Source organism: Schistocerca serialis, chromosome 9, assembly GCF_023864345.2.
Source record: "Schistocerca serialis cubense isolate TAMUIC-IGC-003099 chromosome 9, iqSchSeri2.2, whole genome shotgun sequence".
Taxonomy (NCBI): domain Eukaryota; kingdom Metazoa; phylum Arthropoda; class Insecta; order Orthoptera; family Acrididae; genus Schistocerca; species Schistocerca serialis.
The window spans coordinates 40894355-40911895 of NC_064646.1; the positions used below are offsets into that span (position 1 = coordinate 40894355).

At 40.9% G+C, this 17541-nt stretch overlaps 1 protein-coding gene across 1 annotated transcript in view; it reads right to left on the bottom strand.

Annotated features, from left to right (window-relative positions):
• Positions 1 to 17541, bottom strand: part of LOC126418577 (uncharacterized) — a 71287-nt gene that overhangs the window by 33460 nt on the left and 20286 nt on the right. The window contains exon 8 of the mRNA XM_050085394.1: positions 14503 to 14675. Within this exon, the coding sequence (XP_049941351.1) occupies positions 14503 to 14675 (173 nt within the window). The remainder of the gene's footprint in view (positions 1 to 14502; positions 14676 to 17541) is intronic.

The window sequence follows — 17541 nt, forward strand, 5'->3', positions numbered from 1 at the left end:
TTTAGCTCTTTTCTCACTGCTGGTACATATGTTTCATGGAACCACCAAGAGAATATTTGTCTGTCCATCCATGCTTTCTTCTGAGCACAATACTGCACAGGTAGAGTAATTACGTCCGTGTGTCGAAAACAGTGTGGTCCTCAGGATTTTCCAATCACCATAAGCGGTAGTTTGTGTCTCCCATTTGCATTACAACACGCCATTAACGTTACACGCTGTTTCTGTTGCTTGTAAGCATGAGATTCCTTCTTGTTCTTGGCAGCTAATGTTTTTGAAGGAAGCACCTTGTAAAAGAGTCCTGTTTCATCAGCATAATACAAGGCATCAGCAATTAAATCTTCTTCCTCCATTATCTTCGGTATCTTGCTTACAAACTCATCAGCATCTTTATTGTTAGCTGAGTGACTTTCCCCGGTGACTGTCAGCTGCCGAATGCCATGTCATTTTTTCCAGTTTGATAGCCAACCTTCGCTCGCTGCAAACAAGTTACTATCGCAAAGTTCTTTGTTAAATGCAGCTGCTATTTCCTTTATAATTGGGACACTAACTGGAATTCCTTTACTGCGTTGTTGTATGAACCATCTATAAACAGCTATGTACAATTCTTCATTTTCATTCTTTTGCATAACCTTCCGTTTTCCCCACTCACTATCCATTTGTGGTGAGTAATGTCAAATAGCATCATCTTTCTTTTTGATGTCATAAATACACTCCTGGAAATGGAAAAAAGAACACATTGACACCGGTGTGTCAGACCCACCATACTTGCTCCAGACACTGCGAGAGGGCTGTACAAGCAATGATCAAACGCACGGCACAGCGGACACACCAGGAACCGCGGTGTTGGCCATCGAATGGCGCTAGCTGCGCAGCATTTGTGCAGCGCCGCCGTCAGTGTCAGCCAGTTTGCCGTGGCATACGGAGCTCCATCGCAGTCTTTAACACTGGTAGCATGCCGCGACAGCGTGGACGTGAACCGTATGTGCAGTTGACGGACTTTGAGCGAGGGCGTATAGTGGGCATGCGGGAGGCCGGGTGGACGTACCGCCGAATTGCTCAACACGTGGGGCGTGAGGTCTCCACAGTACATCGATGTTGTCGCCAGTGGTCGGCGGAAGGTGCACATGCCCGTCGACCTGGGACCGGACAGCAGCGACGCACGGATGCACGCCAAGACCGTAGGATCCTACGCAGTGCCGTAGGGGACCGCACCGCCACTTCCCAGCAAATTAGGGACACTGTTGCTCCTGGGGTATCGGTGAGGACCATTCGCAACCGTCTCCATGAAGCTGGGCTACGGTCCCGCACACCGTTAGGCCGTCTTCCGCTCACGCCCCAACATCGTGCAGCCCGCCTCCAGTGGTGTCGCGACAGGCGTGAATGGAGGGACGAATGGAGATGTGTCGTCTTCAGCGATGAGAGTCGCTTCTGCCTTGGTGCCAATGATGGTCGTATGCGTGTTTGGCGCCGTGCAGGTGAGCGCCACAATCAGGATTGCATACGACCGAGACACACAGGGCCAACACCCGGCATCATGGTGTGGGGAGCGATCTCCTACACTGGCCGTACACCACTGGTGATCGTCGAGGGGACACTGAATAGTGCACGGTACATCCAAACCGTCATCGAACCCATCGTTCTACCATTCCTAGACCGGCAAGGGAACTTGCTGTTCCAACAGGACAATGCACGGCCGCATGTATCCCGTGCCACCCAACGTGCTCTAGAAGGTGTAAGTCAACTACCCTGGCCAACAAGATCTCCGGATCTGTCCCCCATTGAGCATGTTTGGGACTGGATGAAGCGTCGTCTCACGCGGTCTGCACGTCCAGCACGAACGCTGGTCCAGCTGAGGCGCCAGGTGGAAATGGCATGGCAAGCCGTTCCACAGGACTACATCCAGCATCTCTACGATCGTCTCCATGGGAGAATAGCAGCCTGCATTGCTGCGAAAGGTGGATATACACTGTACTAGTGCCGACATTGTGCATGCTCTGTTGCCTGTGTCTATGTGCCTGTGGTTCTGTCAGTGTGATCATGTGATGTATCTGACTCCAGGAATGTGTCAATAAAGTTTCCCCTTCCTGGGACAATGAATTCACGGTGTTCTTATTTCAATTTCCAGGAGTGTAGTTGCTCGTCCAACACTGAACTCAGCAGCAATGGCTTTCTGCGAAGAACCATGATTTAAGTTATCTAAAACTGAGTTTCTGCTTGAGGTTTAGCGTAACATGTTTCCTTTTAGAATGCATGATTCCGAACTGTAAAGAAAGCTATAATTTTAAATACAGTATATAAAATTGTGCGCGTTTTTTTTTTTTATGTGTGCCGGATTACCGAGAGGCCGGACTACTGAGGGCCAGATTAGCGAAAGTCTAGTGTATTAGCAACTGACAGTGCACAGGAGAAAAGATTTATAGATGAATGTCAATTATGGCATCACATTTCTATTAGACTGCAAAATAAAACTTTTCAAGTTACTGAAATGTACAACACCATTTAAGAAAAAAAATTGCACAGTGGAAGTGTGAAACGCATAATCATGAAATGGAAGCTATAGGAGAGCACACACACACACACACACACACACACACACACACACACACACTGAAAAGTATGGGATGTGAAAGTGGTTCACGCAACAATATTTTATAAACCACTTGCCTACATCTACATTTATACTGGACAAGCCATCTTACATTGTGTGCCACAGGAAACATTATATACCACCGTCAGCTCTTCCTGTTCCTCTTCCAATCGAAAATGGTGCGTGGGAAGAATGACTCTTGGTAAGCGAGCATTTGAGTTCTAATGCCTGTAATTTTACCTTCACTGTCTCTTCATGAAATGTATGTAGGAGGAAGCAATGTAGTGGCAGTCACACTCATAGAAACTTATTCTCTAACGATTTTAATAGTAAACCACATTGTGAGCGTAACAGCTCTCTCGTAATCTCTGTCACTGAAGTTTAATGACCATCTCTCTGCTGCTTATCATTTACTAAACAAATCTGTGACAAAAGATGCTCCTGCTCTTAGAATCCACCCCACTTCCTCTATCAGTCCTATCTGGTAAAGATCGCAGACTGAAGAGTATCAGTCAAAAGACGGCTCTGTACGTTACCTTCTCCATGAGTGGATAACACTTCTGACGGGTTTTTCTGAAGAATCTCAGTCTGGTGGTCGATTCTTACAACTGACTCATATGTACAAGGCCTTATTCACATTATAACAATTCTACACTTAATTGTAAGTGCATATTCCTGTGTACATCATTGATTGTCTTTGACACTATCTGGATAGCCTCTTACAACTACATTCTAGTCCATTAACACCACAAAGATGGTCATATGCAAGTTTGATGCATTCTGACACAGCATTTACGAGATGCTACTTTCACAAACTGATTCAACTGGGCAAGGGGAGTGTGTGTGTGTGTGTGTGTGTGTGTGTGTGTATACAGGTAAGGTTACCCTGCTGGCCAAGGAGTAATATCAACAAAATGAGCTGGATAATGATCTGCATGTCTCCTGCACTGGCCAATACTCCCTGATTATACACCTAAAATGTACATCAACTGTAGACTAGGGTTCCCCACACCAGACAGTCCTACGTAGGCTCTTGTAGCCGACATTCTCCTGGTCAGTGATGACCATCGTTGATGCAAAAAGCAGAATTTTCTCTCACTCTAACACCATGTTGCCCCCATTCATACCTACAGGTTAAATATAGCTGAGTAAAAAGTCCCTTAATGGTCTTGGCTGACTCACCAATGACAGCATCAGTTTCAATGGGTGCTGTCGTAGACGCAAGACAAGTACTGCTGATCAGATGCAGTGGTAAAGGTGTGAATCTGTATGCTGTCACCATCCAAAAACAATTGAGTAGTACACACACCTTTCTTCAACTACCTGCATTCACACTGATACGCAGGGGACAATTCACAACATGGATAAATCTGATTAATTTATCAGCACACTGACTATAACTGGTCTGTTCATAGTGTTTCAGTGCTCAGTTCCAATTCCTCCTTTACTCCACTGTTAACCATGACGTACCATGGATCCCTCGAACAAACCAAAAAAATTGCCTGCAGCTGCAAGAAAGCACAGGCCACAACTACCTACAACATGCTGTTCCAACACTGCTAAAACAGGACAAGGGAACCCCTCAGCTGGACAGTACCAAGGTGCAGTTCGTGTAAGCTACCTGCCCGGTGGATATATCGCACGGATTCTGCCGTATGCAAGTCCTCTCTCCACCCCTGCCAGTGGGCTCTTGGCCAGGGCAGCTACATAGAGTAGGCTATGGCCTGGTCACCTGGCTGTCCACATGTAACCAATTTACCCACTGCAACTGACCTGTTCCTGTGGGGAGGCACTCTGGCTGGAACAGCCCACTCTATGAGATGTTCAGAAGTAGTGACATGCAAAACTAACATTCAATATTGTCCATCCACCTGTTTTATAATCTTTGAGCATATCCTAAGCTTATATATGAAGTATCTCAAACAAAATGACCTTCTCCATGCCAGCCAGCGTGAATTCTGATACCCAACTCGCATTTTTCTCAAATAACATCTTGAAATCCACAGATTAACGTAATCTCGTAGGTGAAGTATTTCTCAATTTCCAAACAGCATTTGACTTGATACCACGCCACCACCAACCAACAAAAGCACAATTACATCGGTTGTCAAAATTTGTGACTGGATTGACAATTTCTCAGAAGGTGTCGCAGCATCTTAGGGCGGAGATTCGCTGGAAGGTTTAGAAATAACTTCAAGTGTGTCCCAGGGATGTGTGTTACGTTCCTGGTTGGCAATATTGTGTATTAATAATCCTGCAGAAATTAATAATAATCCCAAGCTTTCTGCAGATGATGCTGTTCCCAACTATGAAATCCCATACAAAAGAAGCTGCAAAAAAGTTAATACAGATTTTGAAAGATTTCTAAGTGGTTCACAAATAGCAGCTTGCTTTAAACGTTCAGATATTTAAACTTGTGTACTTCGCAGAATGCAAACTTAATAGTCTATGACTACAAAAGTAATTAGCCATAATTGCAATCACTGAATTTGTACAAATGCTGGGTATATGAAATGACTTTTGATTCACTGGCAGTCAGTTTGCAAAGGACATTGCTTATAAGTAACTTGGGCTTATCATCTTAAAGATTAATGCTCAAGTCTAAGTGATCTCTACTACCAAATACTACAAAAACAACATTTTTAAATTCATAAAGAAAGGCAGCACAATAGGTCACAAGGTTATGTGTCCAATGGGAGAGTATCACTGAAATGCTGAAGAACCTGAACTGGCAGACAGCTGAAGACAGAAGTGAAATGTCACACAAAAGACCACTCATGAAGTTTCAGGAAGCAGTATTAAATGAGTAATCTGGGAATATATCTTATCCCCTACATATCATTCACATAAGAAGCAGGAAGACAAGATTCATAATAACAACACATGCAGAGAAAATAAAGCATTCATTCTTCCCAGACAAAAGGAATGAAAAGAAACTCTTAACACTTGGTACAGTGGAAAGCACTCTCTGCCATGCACTTCACAGTCATTTGCATAGAATGGCTGCAGATCCATAGAACAGAGACTTTGCATAATTGTATTACCTACAGTCTATCAGTATTCATAGCGTATTTGGCATTTCTCCATCGGGTCTTTATCAGCATTTTCAATAATTTGTCAATACAATATGCAACACGAGTGTGTTGTTCATTTTGTCTTACAGCCTACAAACACGTGACTTTCCAGCACCAATGATAAACCGCAAGATGTGTTGCAGCAACAGAAGCTGATGGGTCGAACTGATACATTACCCACACATAGTTCTCACTATTAACACACAAGTGAGTTATCAGGAACTGGAGCAGTCATCACCCTGCACAGCTGCTAAATAAAAATGTCATGTGACTAGGGCCACCCTTCGGGTATTATAATGTCATAAATGCAAGAAGGTGAGCCAAATTTTGATTCATCAAGATAAAAATGGCCTCCATAAAAGTTTTTCTGAGATAAGAGTGTTTTCAGAATAAGAATAAAAAGATTCTACTAAACATTTAAAAATTAAAATCTCACTCCATACCAAGATGGATTTCCAGCAGTAATTTAGTACCATAGGAGGAGGAGGAGATTAGTGTTTAACGTCCCGTCGACAACGAGGTCATTAGAGACGGAGCGCAAGCTCGGGTAAGGGAAGGATGAGGAAGGAAATCGGCCGTGCCCTTTCAAAGGAACCATCCCGGCATTTGCCTGAAGCGATTGAAATCACCTAAATCAGGATGGCCGGAGACGGGATTGAACCGTCGTCCTCCCGAATGCGAGTCCAGTGTGCTAACCACTGCGCCACCTCGCTCGGTTTTAGTACCATACATTTTTATTGTATACATGTGAACATGTAATGTGATGCAAAAATTTTAACAAGTAACTGGACAGAACAGCACAATACTTGTTTGTTTCCTAAGATAGAGATTCATTGGTACAGATCTAATTTACTTCAGGAGGTACAATGCCTTTTAATGCCAATAAAAACACTTATAACATCATCATTTCTCCTAGCTTTCTGAAAAAGTTTCCTCCAGTGAAAGAAGAAGAACTGGTTGAGAGAGACTGGAAAGAAGGATAGAACAGAAGTTACTCAGACACTACATTATTGGATTAAGAAAGTTGAAAGTGGATAGAAAAATTAAATTTAGATAAAGGAAGGAGAAAACAGGGTGAAGATAGATAGATAGATAGATAGATAGAGAGAGAGAGAGATAGGACTGAAAAAATAAATAAACCATACAGGGAACAAGGGTTGAGGGACGGCAGGGGTGCAGTGTTCAGAGAAACTATTCTTGGTCTGGGAGAATTCAAATGGCCTGTATGGTACAGGCACACACTGATATTCCCACCCCACAGTATTATGTTCTTCACATCCCTATATCTTTTCTCCATTTTCTTCCTTTCTTTCTATTTTTTAATTGTCTTGCTGCATCACTTCTATCATCTCTGAATCGAAATTTGTATGGTGGTTGTCAATGTATGGGAACAGGAAAAAATCACTTTTTATGGCCAAATTTGGGGTTTTCTTTTGTCGAATTCAGTGCAATTTTTCTGCCAATTTCACTGCTATTTTTGAATTAACACCATAGTTTATTATATGGGAAATGGACTGTCATTTTAAGATTATACACGAACAGCAGCCTCGACGAAAAAAGAAGGCAAAACGTAGTTTCAAAGTGAAATAATGATCAGTTACAGATATTGGTAAGCTGTCGTCCTCAGGGTTAAAACTTTTTTTATACTTAAAAATGATAAATGTCCTGATATTTTGTAAAAGTCACCATTATTGTTTTTCCACTAAAAACTGTAAATTTCACATTATTGTTTTCATGAAATTTTCCTGTCCCTATCAAGCAACTAAATTTAACTTCCTCTGAAAACCTTTCCTTCAACTTTGCTCTGTTCTTGATCATAATGCGAGTCCCTGATAATCTATTGCTCAAATGACCAGCCTCTCCCACTTTCTAGTAATCCGATTCCTCTTTCCTTCCCGAAGCTGGAACATGTTGCGTCAACAGTCAACACCATTTTTTATTTTAATAGTTTCTATCAGAAGTTATCAGAGCTGGAACTCCTGAAGGTAAATCACCCTTACTGATTTTATTATAATTTTCCGAACTGAATTTTTCTTTTGATTTGGCACAAATGTTTTTAATGCAATTTATTTTCATGTTTCTTACAAAAAATGAGGTCCGAAACAATAATAGTGGAAACAGCAGAAAAAGTGTGTGGAAGAAGCAGTGATAAGAGAAGGTAGAAAGATAGACCATGTGGAATGATAAAGAGTAAGGGACGAAGTGGCAGTGAAAAACAAAGCATTCCATATATGGTTTCAGAAGATAACAGTGGAATCAAGAAAAGGGTACACTGACGAGGAGGAGGAGGAGGAGGAGGAGGAGGAGAAGAAGAAGAAGAAGAAGAAGAAGAAGAAAAAGGAGGAGGAGGAGGAGGAGGAGGAGGAGAAGAAGAAGAAAAAGAAGGAGGAGGAGAAGAAGAAGAAAAAATGGAAAAGAGAGTGGACAAAAACGATGGAAGAGGACAGTGAAAGGAGAAAGAAAGTCCTCTATGAAATAATTAACGCTAAGAAGAGAGGTGTGATGATAACATCAGGATGAGCAATACAGAAAGTAAGGAAGCTCAGAATGTACAGGAAATCAACTGATATGTAGAGGGGATATTTTGAAAAAAGACAAAAAGTTATTAAACTCTAACGGACATATGGAAGAAGAAAAGGGAATGAAGATGATGTCAAAATGGAGCTAACCTGGACAGAAGTTCAGGAAGTGATATAGACCTCAAAAACAGAAAAAGAACATCTGAACTGCTGGACGAAGTAAGTATGGAGATTGTGAGAGCAGCTGGCATTGTTGGAGAGCAGTGGCTCTGTCGGATCATGAGAATGGTATGGAAAGAGAGAACAGCTCAAGGATAGAAAAAGGAAATCATTAGTGTCAAATTTTAAGAAAGGTTACAGGAAACTACGTCAAATTTATAAGGGAGTTACTTTAACATTTCATGTTGGGAAGTATTTGAGAAGATTCTGGAAAAGAAAGGTTGGAAGCTAGCAGGACAGAGAGCAACAATATGAGTTTAGACAAGGAAGGTCAACAGTAGAATCTAACTTTTAGTGCAAGGTGGCTCCAAGAGAGGCGTTGCAAAATATGGTAAGGATTTAGTAATGGTGTTCCTGGACTCTAAGAAGGCACATTATAGTGTGAAAAGAGGAGCTGAGAAACCTTAAAAAAGGGAGATTCAAAAGCTGAGCTTGAGGAGAATAAAGGAAATTTGTCATGGAAGTGTAAGTTGTGTGAGAGGAGGAGGAGGAGGAGGAGGAGGAGGAGGAGGAGGAGACAAGACAGACTGGTATGAACAGAAAAATGGGCTAAAACAAGGGAGCAATCTATCCCATCTACTTTCATCGCTGCTATGCATGAGGTAATGAGAGGGACAGCTCTGCAAATAGGAAATGAAAACAAGCAGGCAACAACATTTGCAGATAATTTAATAATGTGGGGACATTGAGAAGGACAGGCACAAGGAATGATAAAAGTATGGTAGGAAGTGGTGGGACAATATGGCTTGAAATTTAATGTAAATAAGTGTGAAGTGAGGGTGACAAAGATTAAAAGGTGAGTAGCAACACATGTAAGTATTAAGAAACCAAGAAAGTGGAAAATTTCAGGCTCGGGTAGCGTAACAGCGAATCATCAGAGGAACAATAACGAGGTAAACGAAAAGGTGAGGTGAGCTATTGTTTCCTGCAGAATGTAAGAAGTCTTATTTGAAGCAAGGATACACTGCCAAAAATAAGTGAACAATATACTAAGCATACTGTGTTCCAGTGCTCACATACGCATCAGAAATGTGGGTGCTAAGAAAAGACAGACGAACAGGATATGGACTTGTGAGATGAAATTCCAAAGAAGCAGAATAAAACTTAGCAAACTTCATGGAGTAAGGAATGAGACAGTGGAAGAAAGAGTGAAAAAGAAGCCTATGCAAGAGGACACAGATAAGACGAGATTAAGGTAGTAAGGGCATGCTGCAAAATGGGAGTTGGCAGGATATCAAGACAGGCCCATGAAACGACAATGCAAGGAAGAGATCTAGATGAAGACCAAGAGATAGATGACGCATGGTTGAAGTGAAGGAATGTGTAATGAAGGGAGGAGAAGACTGGACAGAGTGGGGAGAGGAACCTGGTGGGAGTATGGAAATATTGAGGTTTGTGTTCTAAATATACCAAAGCCAGGCGATTGGAACAGCTGAAGATGATGATGATGGATGATTTCTTACAAAAAGTAAGATTGCGGGAGAATAGGTAATCTCTAACTGAAATAAAAAAGTATTAGGTTTATTACAAATGAAAGGAATTGCAAAATAAGAATATAACTTTTCAGGCACCACTACATTCAGCCACAATTTGGAATTTGTTCTTACTCATTGAACATATGGAGGCGCGCGCATGTGCGCACATGCACACTCAAAGAGAGACATTTCTGGGCATTATGGACTTACCAAGGAGAGCAGCCATATCATGTAGTCTGGGTAGTGAGAGCAACAGAAAAGGTGAGGGGAGGTAACGGGGAGGGATAGCAGGATAGGAAATGAGGAAGATGATGTACAGCTAGTTTTTGTTCTTAGCTCATTTCATTTCATAATGAATATTAATTTTATACAACTTAAGCACTTTTTAATTATCTGTGATTTTCCATCTCTTGTAAAGTGAAAACTATTAGGTTGGTTGGTTGGTTGGTTGTTTGGGGGAAGAGACCAAACAGGGAGGTCATCAGTCTCAACAGATTAGGGAAGGAAGTCGGCCGTGCCCTTTCAAAGGAACCATCCCGGTATTTGCCTGGAGCGATTTAGGGAAATCACGGAAAACCTAACTCAGGATTGCCGGACGCGGGATTGAACCGTCGTCCTCCCGAATGCGAGTCCAGTGCGCTAACCACTGCGCCACCTCGCTCGGTGAAAACTATTAGACCTAATGAAAAAGTGAACAGGACTTTCTTTTTCTGGGAAATTTAATTTAGTATTTGGGAACACTTTTCCTAGAAGTGATGGTTTTCGAGTTATCTAAGGAAAAACGAAAAGTCCATTTAAATTCCACCCCAACCCCATGTTCACACCGTCACCGGGTCAGGATTTTCAGGATGTGCTCTGTAGCACTTCCTCCTAGCTAGGGATGGGCTATGATCGCGCTCGAGAAACGCGCGATACGAAGGCAATTTCTCGGGTACGCCCGAGAAGTTGACAGTGCTGCGCTCTCAGAGAAATTGCGCAAACCTTCAGTACACGAAGCACTGAGCCGCAGCAGTCGTACTTGTCGTACGTACGTGCTCGGAAAACTTTGAAATTCTATGATTGATATCAACTGTACTACCGTTATTAATGTGTACTGAAGTATTAGTATATGTCTCATAAGAAAAAAATCATAGAATTGTTGTTTAAAACAAAGCACAGAATTCGCATAAAACAGAAGCTTTATTCTTACAAAGTAAATTACATTGTACATTCTGCATGTATGCACGCGTGCATGTATGCACGCGTGCATGCATGCATGCTCAAACGTAAAAGAAAAGTGCTATAGCCTTTTATATACAGAAACTGCATACATGCGTTTACTTACTGAAGAAAGAAAGGAAACAAAAGTTGTTCGGCAGAAGGCATTTTTACATCCCATTACTACAATGCTGTCGATTTTTGTTTAGAAATATGATGTTATTAACCAATTGGCCTTTTAGTCTGCTTCTTTGTTTGCTTATAAGTAGTCCTGTTTTCGAAAATATTCTTTCACTGGGAACAGAAGTTGCAGGTATTGCAAGATATTTTTTTGACACGACAGCTAGGCCTGGGTAACTGTTTTCATTTTTTTTCCCAGTAGTGTAAAGGATTATCCGTGCGTTGTAGGTACGGTTATTCCAAATATCGTTGTACCTCCAGGTCTATGCTATTGCAACCGCTTTTCATTAGATTTTTATTGGAAACCTCTTCATCGACAAATGCCAATAAGGAACTACTGGCGTTTTGTACGAAATGGTACTTGTGGCTAGTGTCGTTAACAGCCGAATGAGTAGATCATATGGTCTCTACCATGTTTGTGCACTCTGCAATTAGGCTTGCAACGGCATGTTTTGAATGAATGGGATTCGTAAATGGTAACGTTTTGAATCTTGGGTCGAGAACTGTGGCAACGGTATGTACTTTGTTTCTATTAATCCTAGCTGGGCTATTAGTGAGTTGTGGAGAAGCTGTAGCTCTTGCGATGTCGTGGTAGCCCACTTCCCATTGCATACGATTATGATTAGCTGTCTGATTATTGGAATAGCTTTCAAAAGAGAGGTATAGTTTTCAGTTGAGATTTCACTTCTTACCACTTCAAATGGCTCTAGTACACAAACATTCGCTCAAAATTTGCCACTCGTCAGGTGTAAGGTTCTCTTCACCTGAATACAAAGATGATAAACAGGCTGCAATGCATTCCTTTTGCTCCACTACACGTTGTAGCATACAAAACGTACTGTTCCATTGGGTTTCGGTTTCCTGAATCAATTTATGAACAGGATTTTTCCATTAGATCCTGGATCTCATGGAGTTTTTCATTAGCATTGCAACTTGTTTTAAAATAGCTAACAATTTTTCTGGCCTTTTCCCACATTATGCAGAGCTCACTGTTGCTGTTCAAAGAACTTTTCACAACTAAATTGATGGTGTGCGCTAAACAAGGCACATGTTGCATATCTATGTTGCCACTGTGAATAAGTTGTACGTCTGCCGTCATGTTACTGGCGTTATCAGTTGTGGTGCTTACAACTTTGTTTTCAATGTTCCATTTTGAAATCACGTTATCTGACGCCTCACTAATATTTAGCGCTGTATGCTTTTCCGGGAAACGGAATGTCTCGAGAGCTAAAGCTTTCAGGCACCAATTAGTGTTAATGAAATGACCAGTTACAGCAATATATGCCTCACTATTGAGTGAGGTCCAAATATCGGTCGTTAAAGAAACACAAGTAGAGTCTTCCACGACCAAGTTTACAGCCTCTTTCTGTTTATAGTAATCGTCCTCAATCATGAGGTGCAACTTTTTTCGATTTGGTATCGAGTATTGTGGGTCCAACAGTGAAACAAAACGTCGAAAACCAGTGTCCTCGACGACTGAAAGCGGTTGAAAATCGTCTGTTATCATGGCCACTAGTGCTTCATCTAGCTGTTGTTGCCATTTACTTCCCTCTATGAAGAGAAACGTAAGATTTAGATCAGTGTTCCTGCAAGGGTATGCGTTATGCTCGAAACTAGTCCAATAAAATTACATATCGTATCGTGCAAAAGCTAGGATAGTGTAGGTTTGATTTTGGTGTATGTTGTATGTTATCGGAGTACGACTAAAAAAATCGATGTTTCTTTAAGTGTGGCGGACAGCTTCAGACACTATCCGAACTTTTGCACGGAATTCACCTCTTGTACCATATGTACTCGGATATTTTGTCTGCCTCACACTATTGGAAGAATGAGCCTCTGTATCCACGGACATCGCTGTTTTATTGCTCAATAAATTGTGCAGTTTAAGATGTCTAATGATGCCCGTTGTATTTTTTGACACATTACAGATATTTTTACGACAAATGTTGCAAGTAACATTCTCTCCGTCCTCCGTACAGTATTGCCAGCACCATGACGTTTGTTTTCGAGTGTCCATATTGATTTGAATAACAACTTTACTCGAATGAAACCTGAGACATACTAGTTACGAGCACAGCGAGCGTGTTTGTCTAGCGGTGGCATTCAATTCTTAAAACAGCGGCACGGCATATGTTGTCGCAGCCAACTGGCGCGCAGCGGCACACACCGCCGAGCCGTTTCTCGAGAACTAGAGGCTCGAGGAATTCCCGGTGCGCTCGAGTCGCCGCGCCTCGCCATCCCATCACTGCTCCTAGCACAATACAAAAATTTGCAATTACATGAATCCCCCCCCCCCCCATTTGATCGTCTCTGCTCTTTGTTTACTGTGCTAAGACAGCTGCTTCTACTGATCACATGTCTTCATTCTTAAAGTATAGCCCATAAATACTGACAGTCAAGATGCTTTATCAAGAAAGCTAAAAGAAATGTACATCATATTCAATAATGTAGCTGTGCTAAGTAGAGAAAAAGGAATTCACGGATGTCAGTAAAAAGCTCATGCACAGCTGCTAATTTTAACAGAATGATGCACTGAGGTAAGTAAACCACCACCCATTATTCACTCAGTACAACTGTCTGATCATCGGCACTCCTAATGGTACAATTATTTTTTTGTTTGAGCCATTTCTCAGATCAATGTAGTCATGAGTTCTATACATGATGTTCATGACACACATACTGAAATAGTATGTTCAATTTTAAGAAGAACTACACACAAATGCATTTAAAAAGATAGGCTGCCTGGCCATTCACAGATGTGTTACAACTTACTCAAGAATTTACCTATGAAATGGAAGAGTTGTCAATGAGAAACAACTTTCAACTGTATTTGTTACTGCCACTAGATATTTCATTTCTATGTTTCTACTGCCAAATAGCTTTATAATTATGTATTTCACTTCTTTCTGAGCTGAAAGAATATTGATCAGAGAACAGCGAATGCCAAATGAGCTGTTAACACGGCAACTGTGAATATTACTCTTACTCTACAACCAAAATGGTTAAATTAGGAAAAATACCATCGGCAAATTACAATTTAACAACGTGTACAGGTGTGAACCCCACACACGGTACACTCTGGACATGACCTTCTAATAGATTACGAAATGAAAACGGTCACAATTTTGTAGCCACAGCAAACTAACCTGTAACTTGCAATTAATCTTCCCTATCAATGTGCAAGACTAATTCACTACTTCTTTTACTGGACTACGAAATAAATAAAAACAAAGAACAGTATCTTTGCTCACTTTCCACAACGTGGTAACGAGGAAGCATCTGCAGGAGGACGCAGTCTTCATCCCCCCAGTACTGGTGGGACTCCCGCCACTCGCTGCTGGCCGACAAGCAGAACTGCGTATCCTGCTCACCACGCACGAAAATCAGCGTCGGCCCTTTATAGCCCAGCACGTGATGCATGAACCTGATGAAAAGGACAGTTTGCAGCTACAGACCTATGCAGTTTATATTTCCATACTGTTTCAAGAGCAACAATGACACATCTTTTTCATATTTTATGGGATTTTAAAATCACCCAAAATTGTACTTTCTGAGAGGTCATTCCTTTCTTTTGAAAAGCTTAAATAATACTATAGTATACCACAAAAAGAAGTATGATCACCATAAACATATTGCCAATCACAAAGTCAATAGGAGTGGAGGACACACTCAGCTAGGACCAAGGGAAGGAAATTGGCGTTGGTTACGAATCATGTTAAGCGCTTCCCCCAACCCCAGTCACTTATAATTGAGGTACATGTATTTAACATCCACCAAAATATTTAGCAGAAATTTCTTTGTTAAATAATACAGCTTCTAAGAGGTTCTCCTGCAAGCTTAGTTATTTATAAAGAAAAGTACATTAAACAAATGCAACCAATGACACCTCTGTTGCTTTCTTTCTGAAATTAGGAATGGCTGACCCAACTGCCAAGCAGGCTTCACTTATTACCACAAGGACATATACTAAAAATATAGCTGGGCAAACGTAGGCAACAACTAACATAAGCCTTGTGCTGCACTGCATCCACATGCTGAAAGCCACTTTATGGTGGGTCTAGGAGAGTACTTTGTGTACCACTATCACTTCCCCCCTTTTCTGCTCCAGTCACTAAAGGTCCGCAGAAAGACAGCTTGTTGGAAAACCTCCAGTGAGCTGAAATCTCTCTAATACTAACAGCACAGTCATTTTTGCAATAGATATGTAGGAGGTGGCAAAACAGAATGAGCACAAAAAATTTGATGCTTTCAAAAATTCACAGAAACAAAACACTACAATTTATTCACTTTACACTTTGACCTGTTACAGCGTTTCTAGAAGTTTTTTTTTATGTATGGGCAAAAGTCATTTGTTGCACTTTGCGGGCCCCAGAGAGGGCTAGTGTAGAAAATGGCGAGTACACCATAACCGAAGAGCTGGTGTGTTCTTCAGTTTCTAAAAGGGAATCAGTAACAGTAGCTCCTACGAGAATTTCGACCACACTTTCACGAACCACGCCCTGGCATAGTTTCCATTTATGCTTGGTACAAACAGTTTGAGGCAAAAGGTTGAATTTGCGAAGACAAAAGTCATGGTTGGTCTTGTGTGCTTCCTAAACAAACCTGTAACAAAATGTATGGCTCTTCTTCGGATACTTTCTATTTTCTCTATCAATCCAGTATGGTATGGATCCTAGACTGAAGAGCAACGTTCAAGTATAAGCTGACTGAGGACTTTTTAAGTTACCTCCTTCTGGATGTCAACTGACATGGGATCAACCTGGATGCCAATATCTACTTTTCTTTGTGTCTCAACGAGGAACAGAGCAAGCTGGGTTTCACAGAGTTCTCTCCCACCCCCCCCCCCCCTCCCAGAATCTATATGGATTCCAACAGTTTGTTTATTTTATATCTCATGCTCAATTTCTTCTTTGTCATTTTGACTTTTGATTAACAACTTACAAGAGGAACCGAAGTAACATCTCCCTCACTGAAATGGTTTCGAAAAATTAGTTTTAACATTTTGGCCTTTTCTCTGTCATTATGGCCACAGTGCATCTGGACACACAATTTCAGTCCGCATTTGCTAAATTAATGTAAGACTAAAACTTTTTTTTAGGATTTTCTGTCAGAAAACACTCAATTGTCACCTTCTGAACTAACCTAGACCTCAAGCTTCTCTACAGATCAGTCTGTAACCACAATCAGAGACAGGAATAGGCATGACAATATTTGTGAAGTCCTGGCTGTGTGTTTTTCAAAGGCATCCACAAAAAAAATCTAGATCTGAGTTAGTTGGCAGGGATTTGAACTTCAGTCCTGAATGCAATTCTAGTTTTTTAACCACATCATAGCTTGCTTTTTTTTTTTCTCTTTTTTCTCCCAAAGGGTATAAAATTCATTCATCAGATACTTACATTTTCTTTCAACATCTATATTTCACATCTCACTACATAAGAACAATTGGGATACAAGTGCTGCCCCTCAATTTGAACGTTCAACAGCATAAAAATTTTCAGTCTTTAAGAGAATTTTCAGTCTTTAAGAGAAATTTCAACTTTCAATAAGAAAAATTTGAAATAATAAATTACAATCAACACCACCTCTCAGCAAATGTTTAAATCTCGAAGTATCAGCTGAAGCATTGTAATCAGGTATGGTTAATTTTTTTGAGCTGATTAAATCCGGTAAGTTTAAGCCGTATATACTTTATTCATTTATTTTCTTCGCCCCCTTGTATTTTGGTCTATATTCAATTTGTGCTTTGCTGATACTAGAAAATATCATGTGGGGACACTCAACAGACAGGCGAATAAACAACATCCCTTTCAGATTTGAATACATTTTGTTTTATTTCAAGGAAGAGCATTGCATGGAGGGAAGTCCAAGCTGATCTTAGCAACTATGGACACACCAGTACAAAAAAATTCAGTCAGTGATAGCAATAACTACAACAAACACTAACTAAAATATTGTTCATTAGGACAAATGACATTTCAATCAAAATGCTGTTTAAACCACCACTGACAAACAGGCAAAGAAAACTACAAACTGTGATTCACTATTAGTGTGTAACTACTAAATAGTGCTACAGACATATCATTGCAACCCCTACTTACCACTATTGAAGTGTAAACACAATACTGTAAGCAATGCCAATAGGAGGCTTCTCAAGGGTTTCAATTCTTAAAAACAGATCCAGATTTTTTGAATACCATGCATCATTACTTACCTCCAAGGCAGGACATGTTTGATAGGAAAAAGGTACTTATTATAATAATGCTCAATGCGCATGCTTAATAAAAGTAAGT